The sequence below is a fragment of the Caloenas nicobarica genome, chromosome 10, assembly GCF_036013445.1.
Source record: "Caloenas nicobarica isolate bCalNic1 chromosome 10, bCalNic1.hap1, whole genome shotgun sequence".
NCBI classification, from domain to species: domain Eukaryota; kingdom Metazoa; phylum Chordata; class Aves; order Columbiformes; family Columbidae; genus Caloenas; species Caloenas nicobarica.
In genome coordinates, this window is record NC_088254.1 from 9,249,786 (window position 1) to 9,272,556 (window position 22,771).

General features: G+C 37.6%; 1 protein-coding gene across 5 annotated transcripts in view; it reads right to left on the reverse strand.

Moving 5' to 3' along the window:
- The window catches only part of CGNL1 (cingulin like 1), a 57,996-nt gene extending 35,599 nt beyond the window's left edge, over positions 1-22,397 (reverse strand). For 3 of the 5 annotated variants that reach the window (XM_065642002.1, XM_065642001.1, XM_065642005.1), the window contains exons 1-7: positions 22,323-22,397; positions 5,011-6,607; positions 4,383-4,477; positions 3,361-3,454; positions 2,243-2,344; positions 1,403-1,551; positions 757-892 (exon numbers count right to left, since the gene is read on the reverse strand). In XM_065642002.1, coding sequence (XP_065498074.1) covers positions 757-892; positions 1,403-1,551; positions 2,243-2,344; positions 3,361-3,454; positions 4,383-4,477; positions 5,011-6,588 — 2,154 coding nt within the window. In that variant the 5' untranslated portion in view covers positions 6,589-6,607; positions 22,323-22,397. The remainder of the gene's footprint in view (positions 1-756; positions 893-1,402; positions 1,552-2,242; positions 2,345-3,360; positions 3,455-4,382; positions 4,478-5,010; positions 6,608-22,322) is intronic. The other 2 variants (XM_065642003.1, XM_065642004.1) reach the window with 2 other exon arrangements.
- Positions 22,398-22,771: the final 374 nt, after the last annotated feature.

Consider the following 22,771-nt stretch of genomic DNA (forward strand, 5'->3'; position numbering starts at 1 on the left):
ACTATTAAGAGAAGATGTTGTTTTGGTTCTACAAAGTATTAAGATAAATCTGAAGTCTAATCTTCCTCCTGAATCATTATGCACTGATACTCTTACACACCTTTATCAACAAAATTAATAAGCAGTGTTCTCTGTTTCATTATCAGTATATTACTATAACCATGGCTACAGCCAATTCCTGTTTCATCCCAGGGTGACAGAAAACCCACAACTCTTTTGCTCCTCTTCAGACTCTATCCCTCCTCTCCCTGGTCCCATCAATAAATAGTCAACAATTTAGAGACTGCTTTGGTGGTTTCTTTTAATTTTCTTAGTTGAATCTCACCTGGCCTTGCTAATATGTACACTTCCTCTAAACTGATCTTCCCTGTTCTGAACCAAAATCCTATCTAATTGTTAAAACTGACTGAGACGATTCTCTGGTAATAGTGGATAACTCAGCTGTCTCTCAACCATTATGTTATTTGTTCTCCTATTCTATAAAACAATGGTACTTATATTTTGCATTCCTTTGAGTGTTAACATAGTTATTATAACATGCTTTCTTAGGTCACCTAAAAACGGTATATTGTTTTGGACTGATAGAAAGGGAAAAGCTAAGGCCTGTATTTCTTCTACCTGTATCTTAGTTCCCACTTTTTATGCAATTCTTCTGGTTTGTTTTTTGTTGTTGGGTTTTTTTTGTTTGGTTGTTGTTGGTTTGGTGTCTTTGTGTTTTGTTTTTCTTCATACTTCTTCCGGTACTTTATAACTAACCTCAATCAGAACCTCTTTCTCTCCTTCTTCAGTATGTTTTGCATTATCCAGTTCATCATGCATCTCAGAGAGCTGGTCTTGAAGATCTCTGATCTCAGTCTGGTGTTGTTCCTGTTCCATCTTCACTTGAAAAAGCCTCATCAGGAAAAATCAGACAGGATTTTTTAATTTGTAGAAATACTTATTTGTTCTTTCAAATACTAAAAAGATACAGGTATCTATTCCCATGTTCCCTATAAGGGAATGGGATATGAGGCAGAAAAAGGAAATGTCAGAGGGGCAAAAATGAGAACTCTTAAGCAGATATTTTAGTGGAAAGTTGCATTTTATTTTAATCCTGGTACTATATTTTTGACTAAAGCACACAAGTGTTTCCATATTTTAGAAAGCTGAAATACATGTTATGACCATGAAATATTAAAAGCAATTAACGCTAAGAGGAAGACTATAAATTCAAGTAATCTTTCTTTTCCTTCCAGATATGCTAAAAACACGCCTTTTTTAAATGGTAGGAACATTTCCTGCAATAACAAATGTCAGCCTGTCTGATTCCATTAACATATTCTAAACACACAGGTACTTTTAATCTAAAAGGTTTAAGAAAAGGTACAAATTCTAATTAATAACTTTTCTAGGATTAACTCACTCCTCTAGGTTTTGCCTGAGTTCCTTCTCGCTTTCTTCCAGTTGCTTTTTTAAGGCTTCTTTTTCACATATACTTTCATCAAGTTGCAACTGAAGATCTTTCAGGCTTGCTCGTGTAGCCTCTCTCTCCTCTTTGGAATTCTGCTGATTCTGAATTTTGTACACCAAAAGTTAAGTAAAATAATAGAGTAAGCATAAATAAATAAAAGGCTTTTTTATTATATGAAAGAAGCCATTTCAAGACTTTAATATTTTTCATTTGTAGAGGTGCTTATTAATTTATGAATATTAAAATCTTGGAATGTTCATTAAAACATACAAAGCACTGCTTTTCGATTTTTATTAGAAATGTGAGAAATGAAGTCTCAGGACTATCTAATCAGTTTCAAGTATATTGATTCTTATCACAGACTCAAAATGCAAACGGAATGAAGCCAAGCTGTCCTCCTCATGTCTTCAGAACATGACTGTACTTAATTACTTTGAATTCAGCACTACAAAAATAATGCTATAATTAATAAACTGCAGCTACATGAGTAATACAGTTTGTCTCTCAGTCCATGTCTGTCTCACTGCAGTCAATGAATTAACATTTAACTCTGCAAATACCTAAGAAATTTTATGTGCATGTGCCTAACATTTTCATTCACTTCTCCAAGCTCCTCCTCGAATACTATGCTATGAGCAAATACACTTCAAATCAAAAGTCTTCTGTAAAAGGTATATCTAGATTAAAAAAAATACACAGCAAAAAAAAGATTCAGCTGACTGATTAGTGTCACTTATTTCAAATATAATTTTCTAAGTAAGTCAAAAGCCTTATAACAACAAAATGCCATACCCTCACTTCTAGATCCAGTTTTTTCTCTAATTCTTCCACTTTCCTTTCAAGTTCTGCTTTTTGTTCCACCAATGCTTTTACTTCAGCCGAAGAATCTGAAACCTAGAATTAAACAGAGATGTTGATTCCCACAAAGCCCAGATGTTCTTTGACAATTGTTTTTTAAAATCTAAACTAAAGATACAAGCAAGGCTAATGAAGTGTAGCATCAACTGCCTGAGCTCACCAGGGCCTCTTCATATATGTCAAGCCAAGCTAATATTTTCAAAGGAATCATTATTTGATTTTCATAAAACTTTTAGTAATTGCTCAAGGCATGTTGTCAATAATACATAAAATACACACCTAAACAAAAATTCAAATTAGGTCACAGATGAATTAAATCATGAGTACTTAGGGCCAAATTTGCACGAGATATCACCAGTTACACAAAATGGACATAAAAGGGATTCATGCTCATATACCACAACAGATTTTTAGACACTGTTTTTTGGTAATTTCTTAAAATGTTTAATATTTTCATTTTGACTAATTATAGCCCAGGATAAAATAATCCTTAAAAGCAAGCATTTAATCCTTCTTATGCCATCACTGAAACAACTGGGCATTTCCTCACTTTGCTTTAGAACTGAAAAAACAGTACACCACATAACAGGAAACAAAAACTTTTCAGTAGGCAGACTGTCAAATGCTATTATTGTAATACAGCTTTAAAGCAATATCCTAGATTACTGCTTTTCTAAATTACAAATATACTCTCCACTTAGATATCTATTTACATCACTAGAATGAGAAGACGCTCCACCATTATTTTTTAAAGATATTTATGACAGCTTTTTCTTCAATCCAACAACCTTTTGAGGTTCATGTTAAGTTTGCATTTCTTTCCTTCTAAAATGTAGAAGCTTTCATGGTAGACTCCTTTACATTGCTTTTCGATTGTTAACCAATAGATTTCCCATAAGTCAGCTCAGTGCATGATTAAAATTAAGCTATACTAGTGGAATGTTTATAAGAATAGTCTAATTGAAGTTAGCGAGGGGATTCAAATTTTTAAAGTCCTGTTTGAACACTGTATCACTATGACACAAGCCAAAAAAACTTAAGAAATTACTTACCTGCGTCTTTCCAGCAGCTCTTGACTTTAAAGTCTGAATTTTCTCAAAAACCAAGTTGACTTTCCTTTTTGTTGCATCATCATTATCAGCACTTCTAAAACAGAGACAATACAAGTAAGCAACGATATGATCAAAGGTACTATTTTGTTAACATCAAAACAAATTCAGTGTCTGAACTATTGAAAATCACCACTATTAAAAAAATCTAATATGAACTAGTCTGAAATTATCTTAACTATGATTTCATTAAACCCTTTAAAGAGAGGCTATTAAAAATTCACATTCCAAACGTTTTCTAAAAAGAAAAAAAAAATCTCTGAACTCTTTAACTGCTGCTCTCTTATACAAGACCATAGCTGTGGAAAGACAAGTATTCAGTATGTATATTATTCAAACATACTGAAATTAGAAGTAATTAGTACTAGGTTTCTCAAGTCCTGACTACTGCACCATAAGTAACACTTCAACAGCTCCCAGAACCTGCTACATGAGGAATGCAAAGAAATTTAAGTGCATAATGTATATGTTCATTCATTTCTCCTTCCATAATCTTTCAATAAGTTATCATCAGAAAATACCAAGTAAAAGATTTACAGGTGGATAAAGGGTTAAATGCACAGCAATAAGAAAGCTTCTGTCGAAGTTATTAAGAGATAACGCTTCGTTGTTTTTGTTTAAAAATATCAACAAGCTTAAACTCCCATTGAGTTTAAGTTCATGACTTGAATTCTTCATGAAGTCCACATCACTTGAAGTTAAACTCCAGAAGTATTTAATAGACAAAACATATTCTGATTCACAAATTTCAGGTACATATCATAAAACCCTGTACAATACTTTCTGTAAGTCTGGATTGCCTGTGTGTTTTGAAATCCTATAATGCCTTAAAGGACACAGCTGCAATACAGAATTATGAAACATTTCATTTACTTATAGCTTTGATTTTTCAGTTTCACATTTTAAATGTAATAAACATTGAGAAAATACAGACTCCTCTCCAAAAGTTAAATATGTTTACTCACCCTTCCTTAAGGTAATTGTAAAGTATCTGTTTAGCAGTCTCTTCATTTGTTTGCTGTGCAAGATCTTGCTGGCCTTTTAAGAGATCGGGAGTTGCCTAAAAGGACAAGAGAAAACATCAAAAAAAATAATCCTATGAGGGCTGTAAATACAACCTTTACACTAGAAATTCTCCATTCTTTTCTATTATGAAAAAAATAATGTACTGTGCACCTAAAGTTCACAAAAATCCACTGGGGTTTTGGGTTACTACAAGAAAAAAGCGTACTCCACACCAAAAGAAAGGAAATATAATTTTGTATGGAGTTACATAAATCTCAGCATTCTACTTTTACGCATTTATGCTTAAGAATCATCATAAATTCCTCTACAATAACCTTCATTGGCCCCAACATCTTCCTTCACTCATACAAGAATAAGCTGTTTTACAAACCATGTTTTCTATACCTGCAACTACAGAAATAATTTTTGTATTTACATTTCTCCGAACAATTCTGCTACCCCATTGTATGAAGTATTGTGTAATGGGAGTTCATTGTAATGAAAAGCAGAAAAATATGCACTTAACAGTATGACAGTTTTAGTACACTTGACTGCAAAATACAACTTAAAGAGTAAATTCAAAATTACCTGTATGTTAGGGACAGACGAAAACGTTTTTACAGAAATTTTCTTGGCTCCTGAATCAGGTGGAATTGTGATTCGGTTTGGCAATAATAAAGTAGAGGTTACTGTTTTAACTTCCTCTCTCTTACTCTGTCCCGGGAGTGTAGATGACTTAAACATAAAGCTCTCAGTATCAGCTCCATTTTGTTTATGGTATTGCAAAGAATTGAAATTGCTGTTCTGAGTGTCTTTATCAGGCATTTGCAGTTTTCCAATATTTCGAGCAGAAATCTTCATCTCTTTGGAATGTGACTTTTCATCTCTGGATAACTGCTTGTGAAGGCAAACTTTAGATGGTTTCAGCAAGTGCTCTGTTGACTTACCCAAGCTTTTACTGAATTCACCTAGATAATCTGAATTTACATCATTCCCTAATGACAAGGCACTATCAACGCTTCGTGATCTTTTACGATCATCTGGATGAATTCGGTTCCTTTTTCCTGACCTACCTCTCTTATCGACTTTCTTATCAAACTTTTCAATTAGCTGATCTACTCCTGGAAGTGAACCAGTGTCAATATCACGACCAGTTCCAGGCAAAAATGGGATATATCTTCTGTTTTCATGCCGATTAACGTTGTCTGCATAGATGGCATACTCCTGGTCATCAAGTAAAAATCTGTATAAGGAATTTGCAGAAGTGGGAGTAGCTGATGAGGACGATGATCTTCGTGAGTCATCCAGTACTGGCCCAGCTGAATCTTGCCTGCGGAAGGGAAGAACATCTGGCCGAGGTTTTCTTGTCTCTGGATAAGCAGTGGGACTAACACACTGAGATCCTCCTGCAGATGAAAACGATTCCGAAACACATCCTTCGCTGGGGCTGATTGTGCTACTGGGACAATCCAAGAGCTGCCTACTTTGGTCTTCTACTGACCTGTTCAAATGTATCTTTTCTGAATTTGCTTTGGCTGGCTCTGCAAGATAAGTATTTGTTTTCTGTAGAGATACTACTTGAGATGAGGAAACCCAAGGCTTTGCTTCAGTTTTATCTTCTTCTGCAGAAGATTTAGATTTACTGCACAGAGAAGATTGGTAATTATCCAAGTTCAAGTTATTTTTTTCAGGATCATAAGGCTGTAACAGTTCAGGATGTCTTTGAAAGTTCAACAAATTGGAGGATTTCACTGTTCCATCTTTAACCTCTGATATTCCATTTTCCTTTTCATCCAGGTTGGTCATCTTCAGGCTTTTAAGCGTACAGGGTTGCATGTGCTGTGTTCCAGGAAACTTTGTGCGTTCACTGTTTCTGTCCTCCAACTTAAAAGCAATATTGGAGTCGGTGGCTGGCTTGCTTACAGTCTGAGAAATGGCCTGCTGTTCTTTTCCAGGAGGAGGAGGATTTTCTGACAAACATCCTTCTGTATTGTTTAGTATTATGTACGGATGTCCATCAATTCCTTGGACTCTAATACTGACACCATAAGACCCTGTCCTAGAATTTTGTGCATTTCTAGTTTTTTGAGTCTCCTCACTTGCAAGTTCAAGAGTGACTTCATAGTCCTGCTGCACATGCTTAAAACCAGCAAAATATGGCTCCATGATTATCAGAGGATTATAGCTGAATAGAAGAAAAATTACGAAAATGTCATTGTTTTAAATACTTCAGATTATTTCATTAATCACTTTATTCTACCATTCAGTATGACTACGAAGACTAACAGTAATATGCAGATAAATAAATATACAAGCTACACGAAACCTAAAGTGAATACATTGTGATACAAAGATGAAATTACTAACTGATTCTTAATCAATGTAATGTTATTTTATGACTGTAAATGTTAAGAAATAACAACAGTTAAGATTACCCACACAGAGATGGTGTTAGTTGCTTTGGAATCAAATTACTTCAATTATAAGCAATTCCAGTACAATTTTTTGAATCAAAGCAGCTTTTATTTTGGGTGTCTCCATTATATTTACTGAAAGACTGTATCCTTCACAAATCAATGATCGTTTTATAGCCAGCAGTTAGTATCAGCCGTATTAACATTTAAACATAAGCCCAGGAGAGCAAAACACAACCAGGCAGTTTTAGGTAACTAAAGCGCTGCAAGGAAGGTCAATATCCTCATGTTTTTGAGTTGTGCTTTTACATAGCTGGTTTTCAACACTTGTTTCTAAAGACTTCTGAAAATAAACCTTTTCATTTATAATCTCATTGTCATCCATAAGAATAAACTTTCCTACAGATTAAATTAACAATCCTCCAATTGTGGGCTTGTTCCAGAAAACTCCAGTTTACTATCAGTTACATACTATAAGCCAACTGTCTAGTGGCAGAGGCAATGCAGTGACAGTAGGAGCTGTGTCGATAGAAGAATGGAATACAAGACTCTGTCAGACTGATGCAAAACCTGGAGGGAATAAACTTTTGAACTGAGCTGGAAAGTTGAGTGATCACTGAAGCTTGACAACACCAAGATCACTAAACAATGGTGAATAATCATCAAGAGGAAACCGAAACAGCATGTCTCATGATAAAACCAACCTCTGCAGCCAGTTTCACTCTCCTGTGTATCTCAGCATGAACCATCTCCCTCAGATAGTCTAATCAACAGCAGAATACAATTTTTTTTCTGACAGTGAATTAAAAAGTTTGGCTCAGTATTCATAGCATGCTAGTTTCCACCCAATTCTTCCTTCTAGCAGGACAGCTCTCCTCAAAAACCTCTTCTTCACCCTAAAAAACAACTCCCATTCCTCTTCAACAGCAGGCTTACTTCATCTGAAGGAATCAGCATATGTTTCTCTAAATACAATGCTAGATATCAAGTGATTATGTTAATGAAGAAAAAAGTAGATTTGGTGAACTAGTTAAATTTACCAAAATTAATTCTGGGGTTAAATTCACTTAGTAAAGGGAAGTATAATAAATAGACACTATGAATTTGATCTCCATCTAAGGCCTCCTGGAGTAGGAAGAGAAACAGAACAAGGGAAAAGCAAAGATGAGCCAGAGAAGGCTAAGAGAAGTGGGAAAATGAAGGAGCAAGAACAATAGAAGGAAACAGCAAGTACCAATACACTTCATTATCTTGGGTCTCCAAAAAAGTATTTCTCCATACTTTTCTACCTCCCTTTCTGAATACTCATAACATCCCACATTAATTACACTGTTTTGATGTATAAGCTGAGACAAAAATGACAATGTAAAAATAGCAGTAGCTGATTCTAATCACCCAGAGTCAATGAAGAGATCACCATTGATTCAGTGGGTTTTTGACCAGGGCACTGAAATCAGCTTTTGAATTGCACTGGTGGTGGCTGAGAAAGCAAAGGAGGAAAAACAGCACTGTACAGAGTTGTAACTTAGAATATACACTAAAAGAAACAGACTACACTAATCTAATGAATGGTTGCTGGAGGTAGGAAAGAAACCAGGTTGTCCACTCTGTTCTTTAAACTCTCAAGTGGGTCCAGCTACGTTCATTTATGTCTCAAAATTGTTCATTCTTTGCTCAAGGCAACAAAAAGGAAGTAGTTTTAAAAGTTCAAAAGTTGTTTTCAAATAAAAGTAAGTATTTTGAAGCTTTTATGCTTTCCATTTTTATATTACTGTTGTGTTATATGACGTTGATCTGATGTTATTACTTCAGTTATGTACTGAAACAATAAAAATTTAAATCATTTCAAGTTTTAGCAAAATAAAAATGATAAAGTTTCTCAGACTTCTAATTCAAATCTGCACAATTGTCTAGGGGAAAAGTGTTAATAAGACATGATTTTTAAACTGAAAATTACTAACAAAGAGACTTCAAACAGTCTGTGGAAAAAAAAATCTATTTTCTAAAGAGCAAATGTTTGAAGTGTTTCAACTAATGTTTTCAGAAAATACAAATGATTCAGAACTCTAACTTTGTAAAAAGTTTGCAGAATACAGTGTACTGATGCTACTCTGAGTAAGTTAAAAATCACTCATGCAACCATGTTAGTAAAAAAAACCCCACGATTTATACACAGTTGGTAGCATACATCTGCAGTAGATGAATACGTGAATGTCTTTAGTAAGGATCTCCACTTAGCAATTCTAGCAAGATAAGAAATGTCATCAATAAGTTTAGACAAATTACGTAGTATATCAAAGTTTACACTATGCTTAAAAGCTGTATGTGTTAGTAGACCTACAAAAAGAATAAAGTTAATCTGAATTTGCTAATAACGGTAGCAATTAACAAACACAAGAAAATGGGGTCAACAAAACTAAACCTAAAACTTAAAAAAAAGGTATTCAAATCAATCATAAAAGATAAGCAATAAATTACAACATGTCAAATTCAGGACGACTCCAAAAGCTGCACTTTTGAACATATTGCAAAGTTGCTAAAATATTAAATAACCAGGAAGAAAAAAAACACACACGCACACACACAAAACAAACAACAACAAACAACAACAAACACCAAAACCCGCACAAACAAACATAAAACAAAAATAACCACACACACCACAAAACACCAAAACTCCTAGTGTATAGTGGAAACAGTACCTAGGTTAATAATCTACCTTAAATTAACCATTAATATATTAACTTGTCTCTAAAACTAATATTAATAAAACACTTAATTTTATGATACAAAAGGACAAAATCTTTGATTTCAAAATGCTAAACCAACAATTTCTTAGATAAAACATTTTATTTTTCTGGAACTGTGAAAAAATATGTATATATAAATTCCCATTACACCCACAAGAAGATAAGACAGCTGGCCCTACCATTCAAATATTTGAATGCTCTACTTAAAACTTCCTGTATAAAATAGGATGGATAATACTCCCACAAACTATATAATATCAAAAAGTTATTTTATAATGCATGAAAACACTAGTTTTGTCATATAGTAAACATTTTTACATTAAAAAAAGCATTGCTGATTTTACTCACAGCCTTTCTGATGAAAACCTAAAACCTCTAATGATGTTAATTGTTTAATTACAGTTAGTCTACACACACGTTGCACAGTCGGCATCTCAGGCTTTGGCAGGCTTATAGCAATAGATTAAGATGGGAGGACTGAAGCTGTTCCTCTCCCATCTGCCTGTCCCACTCCTCTGACGAACGCCACGATGTCAAAAATGAGAATACCTGAACACTCTGACAGCCGAGTTAGACCTCAGTCATGAAAATTTACAGACTGCCATACTCAGGTAAACGCAATCAGCCTTGCGTTCCATACCATCAGTGACTGAAATTCTGTTACCAGATACAGTGGAGGAGCTGACAGCTGGGGGCACTGACAGCTACAGTTGCCCCGTTTTAATCTTCTTTAAGTCTGCTGAAGCCCTCAAATGTTATCATAGAACAGTTTGTTTACTCTTAAGCTTATGAAAAGAGGTTACATATATTAACAGTAGTTAGGAAGATACTTTCCCTGTTTGTGGGGCTTCTTGTTGTCTCTTCGTAGTTACTTACTAAAAATTAGAAGCGAGTTTTTGTTTGGTGGTGTTTTTTTTTTTAATAGATATAGAAACTCCAATTCCAGGTTTTCACCAAATTAGTATTTTAAATTTTAAATAATATAGTCTTGCTAGTAATTTCATTTGCTTTCTCAGAGGAGTTTAAAAATACAGTTTTCAGGAAACAGAAACAATGATTCTGCACAAATTCTTAATTAGGTAGAAGACTGTCATTCTCTTATTTTATAAAATCAGTTATCTCCTATTTGTGAAGCAAATATTATCACAACAGCATATAGAAATTAATCAGGACATAATAACTACTTCAATACATTATTTTCTTTTGAAAATATTCTACTTGCCAAACCAACAGATAATATAGACAAGGACATCGAACCATCAATACTTTTCAGTGATTAGAAGTTCAGCTGCAGTTTAGAACAATGGAAGTGTATTGACATGTTCTGATTGGTAACTTTATCTGCTCTTCATACAGAGCCAATTTTTATTGACCAGAAAAGTTTCACCTGAAAACTTTCAAACACTCCAGGAAAAAAAAAAGCCTGATTTTCTACAGTTACACCATATAAACTTAAGCAGCTGGATTTACTGATCAACAAGTTCAGTAAATCCAGTCATCATCCAGAGCAAGTCCAAAAGAACACAGAGATCCAGGACACACGGTCAGGCATAAACAAAGCAAATTCACTCCAGTAGGTAACGCATTAAGCTGTACAGATATCATTGGAGTATATTCACTGTATTCCCCAGATAAGTTATTTTATTTGAAATTTCATCAAAAGAGTAATTTTCAATCAAATATCTCCTGGAAAACTGTCAAGAGCTGAAAGAAAGTGACTTAATGAGTTCACTATAGATTCAGCCTGAGCCTGCAGGTCTACGTCTTTGTATCTACACAGGCCCTTCCTCACTCTGAAGCCCCATGAACACCATGTGTACTACCTGTTCGGTCACATTCAGTTTATTAGGCTACAGAATGAAGTTCTTTAAAAAGTTCCAATATGTTGGTTTTAAAGATACTTACTTCACTTCAAAGTTGTATTACTAACTTACTTAAAAAATGTGGGCCGTAACACAGTATCTCCAAAAGCAACAGCTCTAGCACGCTGTTATCTCAGCTTGTAAAATCCTCCCTGTTCCTTCTGTGAGCCAGCAAGCATCCAGCCACACAGCTTTACTGATCAGCAAAAAAAAAAAAGCAGGTAAGGCACCAGGGAATGATGTGATCACCTATTCTAGCAGCAGCATGGCCTTCGACCACTTCAGGGAATCACAAAATTCAAAACTAAATTTGTGGTTTAACTCCATTTTCAGGGACAGAAACCTTTAAAAACTTCTGTGAACAAGCAAACAAAATTGGCACTTAAAGCTGGTCAGGCCTTTCAGTTTTAGGGTTTCTTTTTAAAATAAGCCTTCATAAAGGTATTTAAGCACTCATTTTAAATACTGGTCTCTAGTGGGTATGAACGTTCCATAATTTATAATTACTCAGAAGTGGTTTGATTTTTCTGAACTTTTTTTTTTTCAAAAATAAAAACTATGACATATTTGTTTATAAAGAGAACTTGTCAGCAGAGGTTCTCATGTCTGAAAATCTAATACTCTGCATATTCTTCTGTAGCAGTTTGTTCTTCAGCATTGATACAATACCTTAGAAAGAATCACAGGAGAAGAATACTTAAGGTTTAATAGGCCAAAACCATTTTTTTTAAAATGCCTCCAAAATATTTCCTTTCACAGCTATTTTAAAGCTAGATACCAGGAGCTATTTGAGACCTGCTTCACAAAAAAAGAAAATCCCTGTCATTTGGAGCCCCAACTGCTTTCTCTGCCAACATGAGCAGAAAAGAGTGCCTTTGAGAAACATATTCCTGTGCCAGACACGGCTGTTTCTTCAGCCACTCTGCAGCCTTCCTAACATTACAGCATCACAAAGGCATGGAATTGTGTCCACTCATCCATTTCAGTTCTTCTTTAGCCAAATCTACAAGTCAGATTTATTTTTTAAAAAATGCCTTCCCAATCCTGCTAAATGCTAAACTCTGCATATGAAGCTTGCTCTTCTGTATCCTGCCTATACACCCCTATTACTAGGCACGCCTCTAACACATCTGCAATAAAGCATCTCACACTGCCTGCTTCTAGCATGCAAGCCAAGTAGCTGTGCCGGACAGACAGGGCTCCTGGGACAGATAAAAAAGGCAGAGATGTTGACCGGCATGTGGAGGGACACGCTATCCCCCCATCAGTGATGTGCTCCCTGACCTCCTTAAAAAGTCGCAGATCCTTCACAGCTATTGTCTCACATTACACGTGGGCTCCTTTTGCAACACCTACTGAAGGAATATGGAAGAATAAAAAGGATCTGACTTTTTCTATGGCACTAGCAGTCCTCCCTTGCTCTCTTGATGATAGAAAAACAGAACTCCCGCATATCCAATATAATCCTGAGACTCCTAAAACAGAGTCAGTTGTAGATATTTCATTAAAGGAAGATTAGGACATACCACTACATCTTTGGAGGAGTGCACTTTTAGAATTCTGAAAATTTCAAGCTATTAAAGGCTAAATTATCAATTTACATTTGGTTCCATGGAATTTATTTCCTAATTTTCTTACCAAAAAAAAAAAATCACTGCCTATATGATTTAATCAGTGCCTTTTTTTAAAAAAAGAGGGATGTCATAGTTTATGGATGTTTACTCCAGATTTTTCACACATGCACAGCAAAACGCCAGGAAGGAACTGTAAAATTTGTCCTCCAGCTTTACATAACATTGAGCTTGCTCTCCAAGCTAAGTAATGGATTCTCGGTGCAGCTGACTATTGAGAAAATACCAGCAATATCACAAGACAAAGTGGGTGTTAGGTCAATAATAAATCACAGTGCAGTGGAAAAATGACAGGAAATAACTTTAGGAGAGAAGAGGAAGGAAAACTTGCATACTGTTAGGGTGAAGAAAAGGAAATAGACAGGATGATTCATGGAAAGACCAAAACTGTAATGTTTTTACACTTGGTGGAACACAATCTCACAAACATGCCTTGGAAGCATGAGGGGAAATTTCATCATAGTCAATGCTACCCACAACCTGAGGCTTCTGCAAGAGGAAAATGGGTGTGGGTTGCCATCCTTTTCAGACTGTACAGCAGATAGCTCTGGGGTAGCTGAGTTTATGTGGTATACTGTTTACAGGAGAGCAAAAGAGAGAAAAGGTAGATTTTAAAGTTCCAGATTCGGGACTGCAAAAGGGGACAGTGAAACTCATTTAAGAGCAAACTGACAATATGCAGCAACAGAAGGACATCTGAAACAACAAGTTTGCCATCTTTCCAGTAGATCCCTTATCCCTATTTAAGATTTTTTTCCTACTTCAGGTATATTTTTTGTCTATATAAAATTACATTTGTATCATATCTGGCAGTCACTCCTCAAACCTGTTAGAAAGAAAATCATGATAGTTACAGAACATACTAAAACTTCTACAGCAATTTCTTCTTGTCCCTGTACTGTCTGTAAACTGTCTCTCCCTGTCTATTAGTCAAAACTCAAAATTTTCAAAAGGCCTTTACAGAGGATTTTCTATACTACATCATGTCATAATTCAGTATATGAAGGCTCTCTGCAGGCAGCAGTGGGGGAAAAAAAAAAACAAAACACAACAAAACAATACAAAAACAACACACCCTGAGGTTTTTTTTATTATTGGTCAGCTTTTCTGATATCAGCATTGAAGACCTACCCAAAATTTCTATAAACAAAGAACTGGAAAATAGACCACTGACTTTCAAATATTCATTCCCTTCAAAAGATGCCTGAAAGCCTCATGCCCTACCTCTTCTTCCTACCTGTTGGAATGAGAGAGACTGTAAAAAATCCTATGCTTGGAAAAAAAAAAAAAATGAGTTGCTGGGAACCTAAGCCATATGGCATGTATTATTCACAGCTCCATATACCAGCATTACATCACAAAGTCTTATGCTTGGTATCACATAGACACAAGACCAAATCAAGGTATCCCTTCAGTCTCCAAGACAGGGCTGACTTATTATTACAGGCACAATTAATTTTGCATATTTCATAAAAAGTAATCTAGCAATTGATATTCTTCTAAAACCACTGCATATAAATGAACTGCACAAGCTATTTCTAAGCTTAGTACTAGATCCCATCCACATCGACCACCTTAGTTATAGTCCCTACTCATACAGTCCCTGCATGAATCTATATTACTAACTGGTACAGTGCAAAGGACCAGATTTTGACCTGCTGCATTCCTTTATGGTCCCAGGACTGCATTGTTACCTGCAATGAAATTCATACCCATTGCCAGTCCAAGGGGTGCACGGTGCCCATGTAGAGAAGTAAAAGTTGTAGGACCACATAGCCACGCTGCAAGTGGGTCACTCAAGCCTCCCTTTGAAAGCAATAATTCCAGCCTCCACACCAGGAGCCATGTAGGCCTGTGTCTTCCGTAAATGCAACGTTGTTTGTTTGTTTTTCTTTGACCAAGTTGTGATTAAATATGGCTTTGGGTGCACAATGAAAAATGAAGTCAAGCCAGGAACACTGACCTGTAGAAAAGTCTGGGGACAGAAGGAAGCATGCCATCACAGCAACACATCTTAGTAGTATTTCAAGATTTCTGAATCAATTACTTTCATTTCTATTCTATGAAAAATATCATTCTCTGTTCTGATTTCAGATGGCAGCCTAGGGATGACAAGTTAGAATTTTCTGCAGGATTAAAATTCAAAATAACACCTTTCTTCCATAGCTATTACTGGAGGCAAACAGCCATGTTTAGGTTATACATATTATTTTATCAATTTCTTCTGAAATACAGTAGAGCAAAGGGGATGAGTCTTGGATTTGCTGCCTTAAAGATAAGGATTCCCATTTCAGTTCTGCCCAGTTATTAAACAACCTTATTCAGATCCTCAGCCAATAAAACAATATTAATACCAACCAGCTTTTCAAGGACAGAAAGAGAACTGTATTTAATAAAGACTGTCAGTAGAAAGAACTATTAACAGCAGTTAGAGCAAAAGATACTGTTCACTTGCTTACAGCTTGGTTCATACTCCCTCTGGCTGAAAAGTGCTGTGTGTGAGGAAGTCTCAGTGTCTCAAATGTAAAACATCTTGTTAGTCCTATGAAAGTATGTGCCAAATCAGCCAAATGCTTGAGCTGTGTGACAACTAGCACGTTTTGTTGGTGTTCTTGGGTTTTTGGGGTTTTTTTTGGTTGGTTGGTTGTTTTTTTCCTTCTCAAAAGGAAAACATGCTTTATTGGCTATAAGTCAACAACAAGACATTTTGGCAGATCCTCAGGTCTCATAAATTGTCAAAGTCTGACTGCAGACAAGGACATAACATATATCCCATTTTCTTAACCCACTATGTATGAATTCATATAGTCACAGTTTTACAGGATTTATCCCCAGAGGAAATATGGCATGATCTACTAACTTTTCTTAGTGAGTGGAAATTAAAGACTTAATTTTTGGTAATGATAAAAATATTTTAAAAACCCCAAATTTCTCATGTAATATTCTAAACTATTACCACTGAAATATGTGATTTGTATTATTATTAAAAAGCTCTTTTTCTTTATTAAAGTAATTAGTTTCCAGATTCTCCCAAATCATAAACAAAATGGAATCAGAGACAAAAAGCACATTAAAAGTATACTAAACCAGAACTGAACCTATATCTGAAATACAATTCCAAGAAACTAATCCATGTCATCTGTCTCAACTAGTCCCAGGTCCTGTACACTGTGGTACTAGTTAAGGCATCGGAGGAAGATGGAGAGTCACATTTGTTTATTTGTAGTTATGTTGGTGCAAGTTTTATGTGGATACAAATAGCTGCATAAGTGTACTTACGCCATTATACTGTTTTGTCTCCCACACAGGCTCATATATGCCTATACAAGATATTTTTTGCTCCCAACCCAGGATCCAATCTATTGGAGTTATCTACTTGCACATAAGTATCTTGACACCGTTGAAGCACAATTAACATTTATAAACTTCAAATACAAAAAGCAAATTTTTAAAAATCCCATATAAATACTTATACACACGTGATATGACCACACAATGTTTCCTCATTTTTATGACAAACTAGCAAAGGAGAAGGTTTAAAAAAAGGTAACAAAGTCACCAATAGAAATTTTATATATGCTATTCTAGTTTATCAAATTCTGTATGTTCATATCTGCTGACATACTGACAGAAACAACAGCTGAGCGAGACAAGGATACTTACAGATTCTAAAAGCAGTTTGTGATTTCAAATACAATAGCTGGTTTGTGTTCAAATATCTGATACAATTACACTCACTCCACAAGAGATTCTGTGTTGTTTCACTGTATTTTCCTCCAATTGTCAGTGTTAGAAACTTTGTATTTTGTTCCAAAGGAAATTATCTTAATACATCCCAATGATATCATCATTGCTTAAATAGAAGAGACTATCCTGTTTATATTTTTAGAGGCTCAGGCAAAAATCTCAAGTCTGTTAAAATAGTCTCTTAGAAAGACCACCTCAAACAAATAGAAACAGAGTTAAAGCAACCTTTGTTGAAAAGATTGCCAGTGCTTCAAGAACACAACACTATTTATAATATTAGCTAAAATAAATAAAAATATTCCCCTAGTCCAAAAATTATTCCTTGGCTTTAGATGTGCCATCTCACTGGACCTTCTTCTCAGTATTCTCACCACAAAAACCATAATCTTGTCTACAAAAATTACAGTTAACAGCAACACAACAGATGCAGCCAGCACAACCTTGATTATATAAATATAGCTTATTCCTAAATGAAATTTAGGATGAGCTATATGAGTACAACTGTATGCAGAGACCAAGGTCTCTCCTATATGAAGACACAGAGAAAAGGGTTAATCTCTATATCAATGCAAGTATTTAAGTACACAAAATTGCATGTAAAATAGACTTTAATAGTCATATTTACACAGCCAACAGAAGGCCATCGCTTCATGCATATCCAAGCTGGCTATGGCTCCCATTTTTCTATTGTTAAACTTTGCCTTAATTACACTGTATTCTCTAAACACTTGGCTTCACACCCATCTATTTTCTTTCAACTAACTCAACCACGCATTTTAAAATTTAAATATGCAGTAAGAACTGCAGGCCCTGAGCCCAGCCAACACGAGACAACAAGATGATATCATCACACTCAGTCTGAGAGACAAAAGCTGAGTAGACAGAGGCTAGATAACTCCAGAGAGGAAAGGAGCCTCATAGTGTGCTGGACTGCTCCACCAGGAGATGCATCACTTTTGGCTTATGCAGCCAAAGCTTCCTGGTGTGGGCTCTGCCTGTACACTGAGCACACATTTAATCAGCTCCCACAAGCCGCCACTCTTCTCACCTTCACACTGGAATAGTGTAATTACTGGTGGGAAATGAGGGAGGCAGGGCTGCTTCTTTATGAATCTTCAAGTGCTTGTGGAATGATAATGTAACATTACATGGCAATTACTCTTGTAAATAAATGCTGCTACTGCTGAACATTTGCTCCCTGCATATACCAGCTAGTGGTGTGCAAATGACTGCATGAAGGCATACCCCAACCGATTACCAGTTTCAACAAGTTTCAATAGTTTCAACAAATATTCTGAGCTTCATTCATATCACTGAAAACACTACCCCATCTCTATATGAAAGCTCAAATTTTACACACCACTTTCGCATTATACTTTATGTTGAAATAGATCACAAGTCATTACTCACTTTTGAGTGTGTTGATGTACATAACATACATCTTCCATTCTAATAAACTTCGACAGCTCTTAGAGATACCTTTCAATAGAATTTCAAACAGAGTTGAAACATTCCTAATGGCATACAGCTTCTGCAAGTGTCTGTGAGAGTTTATGTATAAACACAGAAATACATAGGCACATAGGCATATGAATGTGCAAGCATGGGCAGTTTAGCCAATAGGTCTCCTTTTCGTAGTGTATTTATGTAGTTTCCACATCAACATATCAGCTACATTTAAATGGTGTATGTAATGTACATCTAAATAAAGAACTTCTGCAAATGCCTGGAGTCAAACTCTTGCCATGCTCAGACTGCCAAGAGTCAAGCAGCTATTTCAATGCTAATGAATGTGTGCCCGGTGACTCTCACAGAAAGGGGATGTTGTGGTAATAATCGAGACACCTCCCATTCTTACCAATCTCCCCAGTGGTTTTTTTCAAGTCAAAGTACTTTCTGAGGTGTTTCTCCAACCACCTTTATTCCTCATTGTTCTCTGTCTTTGCCAAAGTCAAGTAGAATATGAAAAGGTTATTATAGAATATTAATTTTAAATCTGATACTGTCGATCTGGTTACTGCATCTCAGAAATACAAAAGATGGATCAATTTAATTTCAAACAGTTAATTTGGCTAAAAATTTAGAGGCATACATGGAAAAATTATACTATGTACTTAAAATGTTTGGCTATGGATTTTGTCATGCACTCTTTTTCACATAAAACAAAAGGTTATAAGGCTACATTTGGATAAACTCCTTCGAGGAGTATGCCAGCTCTGTTGGCAGAGATAGTACAAGGTCAAAGCAAATACACTGAGCTCTAATCCCAAACAGTGGTGACTCCATGACTACAACTTCACTAAATCTTTAACATATGCATTCCTAACATGTTAATTTCTCAGGTTTTAACCTTAAATTGTGATACTTGGCTCTACTGAAAAATATTACCATTTAGATTTAACTCCACTCAGAGAATCAAGGCCAAAGCAGTTTCTGAAATGTGTTAATGTTTCCAGATAAACATGCCTGGAATGAACACTCCATGAACACATGAAGTACCTTCCCTCACACAATAACCTGACAATGTAGCATTCTCAGGGGGAGGATTCTCCATTCTTTCGCCAAGTAAGAACAGAAATTACAAACCCATCATTTTTGGTGGTTTTGCACATTCTACCAACACAGCATTCAAGATGTATTAAAAAACCTGTAAACTACCAAATCTAAGTTGAGGATGCATCAAGTCAGTGCCATATTCCTCAGTATGCAGCTTGTTGAGACCTAGCAACAAAACTGGAGAAATTCCAACATCTTCACCTCATCCTTGCCATTCAAGACACAGTCGTTAATGTCTATGTTGTAAAGATGTAGTTCTTTGTAAAGCCCAGCTCTGAATCATATCACCGAACTGATCGGGTAGAAGATAACCTCCTCCTAGCCCTATAAAGGAAGAAGTAGGGCATACAGAAGAAAGAACTACAAATTTCTTAAGCCTGCTTTATTTCTGCTGCTGTTCAGAGTTGCAGAAGTGGAACAAACGGCCCATCATTTTAGTGTTCATTGTCATTTCTCAGAATCTATTAGCATCAGTGATCTTGACCAGATTCTTGCTAGTTTCCCTCTATCAACACAGGCAAACACTGCTGTAGGCTGAACGTTGTTCTGCATAATCACGCTCATGCGCTTGATATTAATAAACACATTTTCCGGTTATCAACATAGTTAAAAGGCCAGATAATAACAACACCATTATCGTAATCACCATGACTTCAAAAAGCAGAAATGGTAAACCAGCAAGCTACAGAACAAAATTGTGCTGGTCTACTTTGGTTTAATTTCTGATGTCTGTGGAATTATTTGGCCTTCAAAATACTTAAGTAGCTATTTTTAAATCATAAACTGCCCACTGTGGTCCAGGCTGAACACACTCCTTGCAAATACGTTAATCTCACATTGCTCCATGACAAAAGATCTAAAAATTCAAGTTTGAGGTCATGCCTTTTCACCTACACATTTCAGATGACATTGGGGAGCCTAGACAAACCAGTTTCACCAATACTCCCAGAAAGATCAACTTCCTGTTACACAAGGTAAGGCAGAAGAAGGAACAGCATACTGTCACCAGTTCTTTTTTTCAGCTTTGTCATCCTTTTACTGAGGTAAAATTCCTTACACAGGATACACCACAGACCATTTTTGCAGTGAATTAAATCCACATCTCTGTCAAGGGAACCTAAGTGCATCACCAGACATTTTACTAGTGACAGTAACATCTAATAATAAAATTATCAGAAATTAAAATAAACCAGTTTGCTTGGAGGCAACTCTGGCAGCCTAAACAGTCATCCCATTTATTAAATTTAAAAGCAAAATACAACTAACTCAGATACTGAGAATAAAACAGTTGTGTGATACACCTAGGGAGACAACAGGCTCTTCAGAATATCACCACAAATTCTGCAACAAGAGGTTCGCAACTTTGTATACTTTTATATTAATCAGCAGTAACCATATCTGTCTTCCTACACACTGTAAGTATAACCAAATTTATTCTGGGTCTAACATGAGAAAAAAATGAAACAATTCAATGACAATGACATACCTAGAGAATATAATCACTAGTTAAACAAGTTCTTATAAAGCACCTTGAAAAAGTAATCGGTGTTTTGTATTTGTCATTTTAATTATATTTTTATAAAAGTTTTAAAGTTCTGTTAAAAACCAGCTCTATAAAGAGATCCTTAACTATGAGACGTGTGATGGAGTTAGTTGTCAGAATAAGTATCAAGACACTGAATTTATCAAATTCATATGGGTATATTACAAATCATTAAATCCTGGCGGGGGAGGGGGGTCTGATTCCTCTACAGGATTCGTTTTATGTAAGTGCACACAGGTCAAACACGTGTAGATGTTCAGATAAATAAAATAACTTTCAAGGACAGGTTTCCACTATTTTTGCTTTGATAATTATTCAGACTATGTTGCAGTTATTTTTTTTAAATACTTACATACTAAAGAGAAAATCAGGAGAAAGAGAAAAGCTGTAACAATTATTCTTCAGTCAACTGCAGATGCTAATCCAAACTCAAGTTTTATCGTAGCACTGATCTCCCCATAAAGTTGTCATCATATGGGAGGGATATAAATTATATCAGATACAAAGCTAATTGGGAAGAAGAATAAAACGGCTGAACTGCCACTCTAAACTTTTCCCATGAAAAAGAACACACACAATGCAGACACACCCTTTCGCAAAAACACGCTAATTCGTGGAATAAAAGGGAGATGAAGAAGTCAGAGTGCCCTCAGCTCAGGAATGCCAGGAATCCCCGGAGGAATGTGTGCGGGCTAGCGGCCGCGGCGCCCCCGACTCACGGCGGACTCGGCGACCCCCGAGGGCTCCCGCCGGCCCGGGCCGTGCGGGCTCACCTGGAACCACAGGCCGGCAGCAGGACCTCCAGCTGAGGCACCGCTCCGGGCAGCCGCGGCCCGTAAACGCACTTGGAGAAAAGAGTCCCCGCTTTTTACAGCCGCGAGAGAAACTAAGAGATTTTCAGGTTTTATCGGAGTCTGGTTTTCCGGCAACCCGCTCTCCCCTCCGCGGCCGGTGGCAGCGCTCCCCTCGGCGCCGTTCGGCACGCTCGCCCCGGGGCCGGCACAGCCGCCGCTCGCCCGCAGGAGCGCTCGGGGTGAAGGCCTGTCCCGGCCGCGATCCGCCAGCCTCCCCGCGCCTCACCGGCTGGCCGTGCAGGGAGAGCCGTATTGTTCTCTCCTCACGCCCGGGAGGACTCGGCGTCCTTGGCCTTTAGAAAGGAGCGTGTTTAACGGAGCGAGATGGAGCAGCAAAGCCAGCGACCCAGCGCGGGGAGCCGCGTCCATAGCCAGCCCCTGCGGCACCACGCGGCGAGGTCCCCTGTGCCCACCGCGCTCCGCTCAGGTCGCGCCACAGCCCTGCACCCGCCCGGCCATCTCGGCGGGGAGAAGCGGGCGACGCGCTGCCCCACCTCGACTCCCAGACCTCCCGTCCCAACCGGCCGCCGCCGCTCTCCTCACCCGTCCCAGTCCGCCTCGCCCTCTGAGGGGGATCCCGGGCAACTTCGTGCCGCTCCCGCCGCCGCCCCGCCAGCCGTGCTCGCCGCCGGAGCCGAGCGCGGACTGCCCGCCTCTCCAGCGCGGGAGGGGGCGCCGGGGCCGCGCCCGGGCCCTGCCGGGGAGGAGCCAGGCGGGGGGCGCTCCCTCAGGTGAGCGAGGGGCTTCCTCGCGCGCGCGGCGGTTTCCCGCCCACCGGCCTCCCTGAGGGGGAGCGGGGCGCGCGGGGTCTCCTCAGGCGTGAGCCCCCTCCAACAGACACCCATAAACCGCAATCGGAGGGGAAAAACACCCAACTCCGCTGTGGTTCAGGCTGCGGCCAACGGTGCCAGGACGAAAGGGGGTGGCTGGAACAATCCTCTGAAGAAGAAACCCGGCCCCGGGCCCAGGCGCTGTCAGCTCGAGGCCGCTTG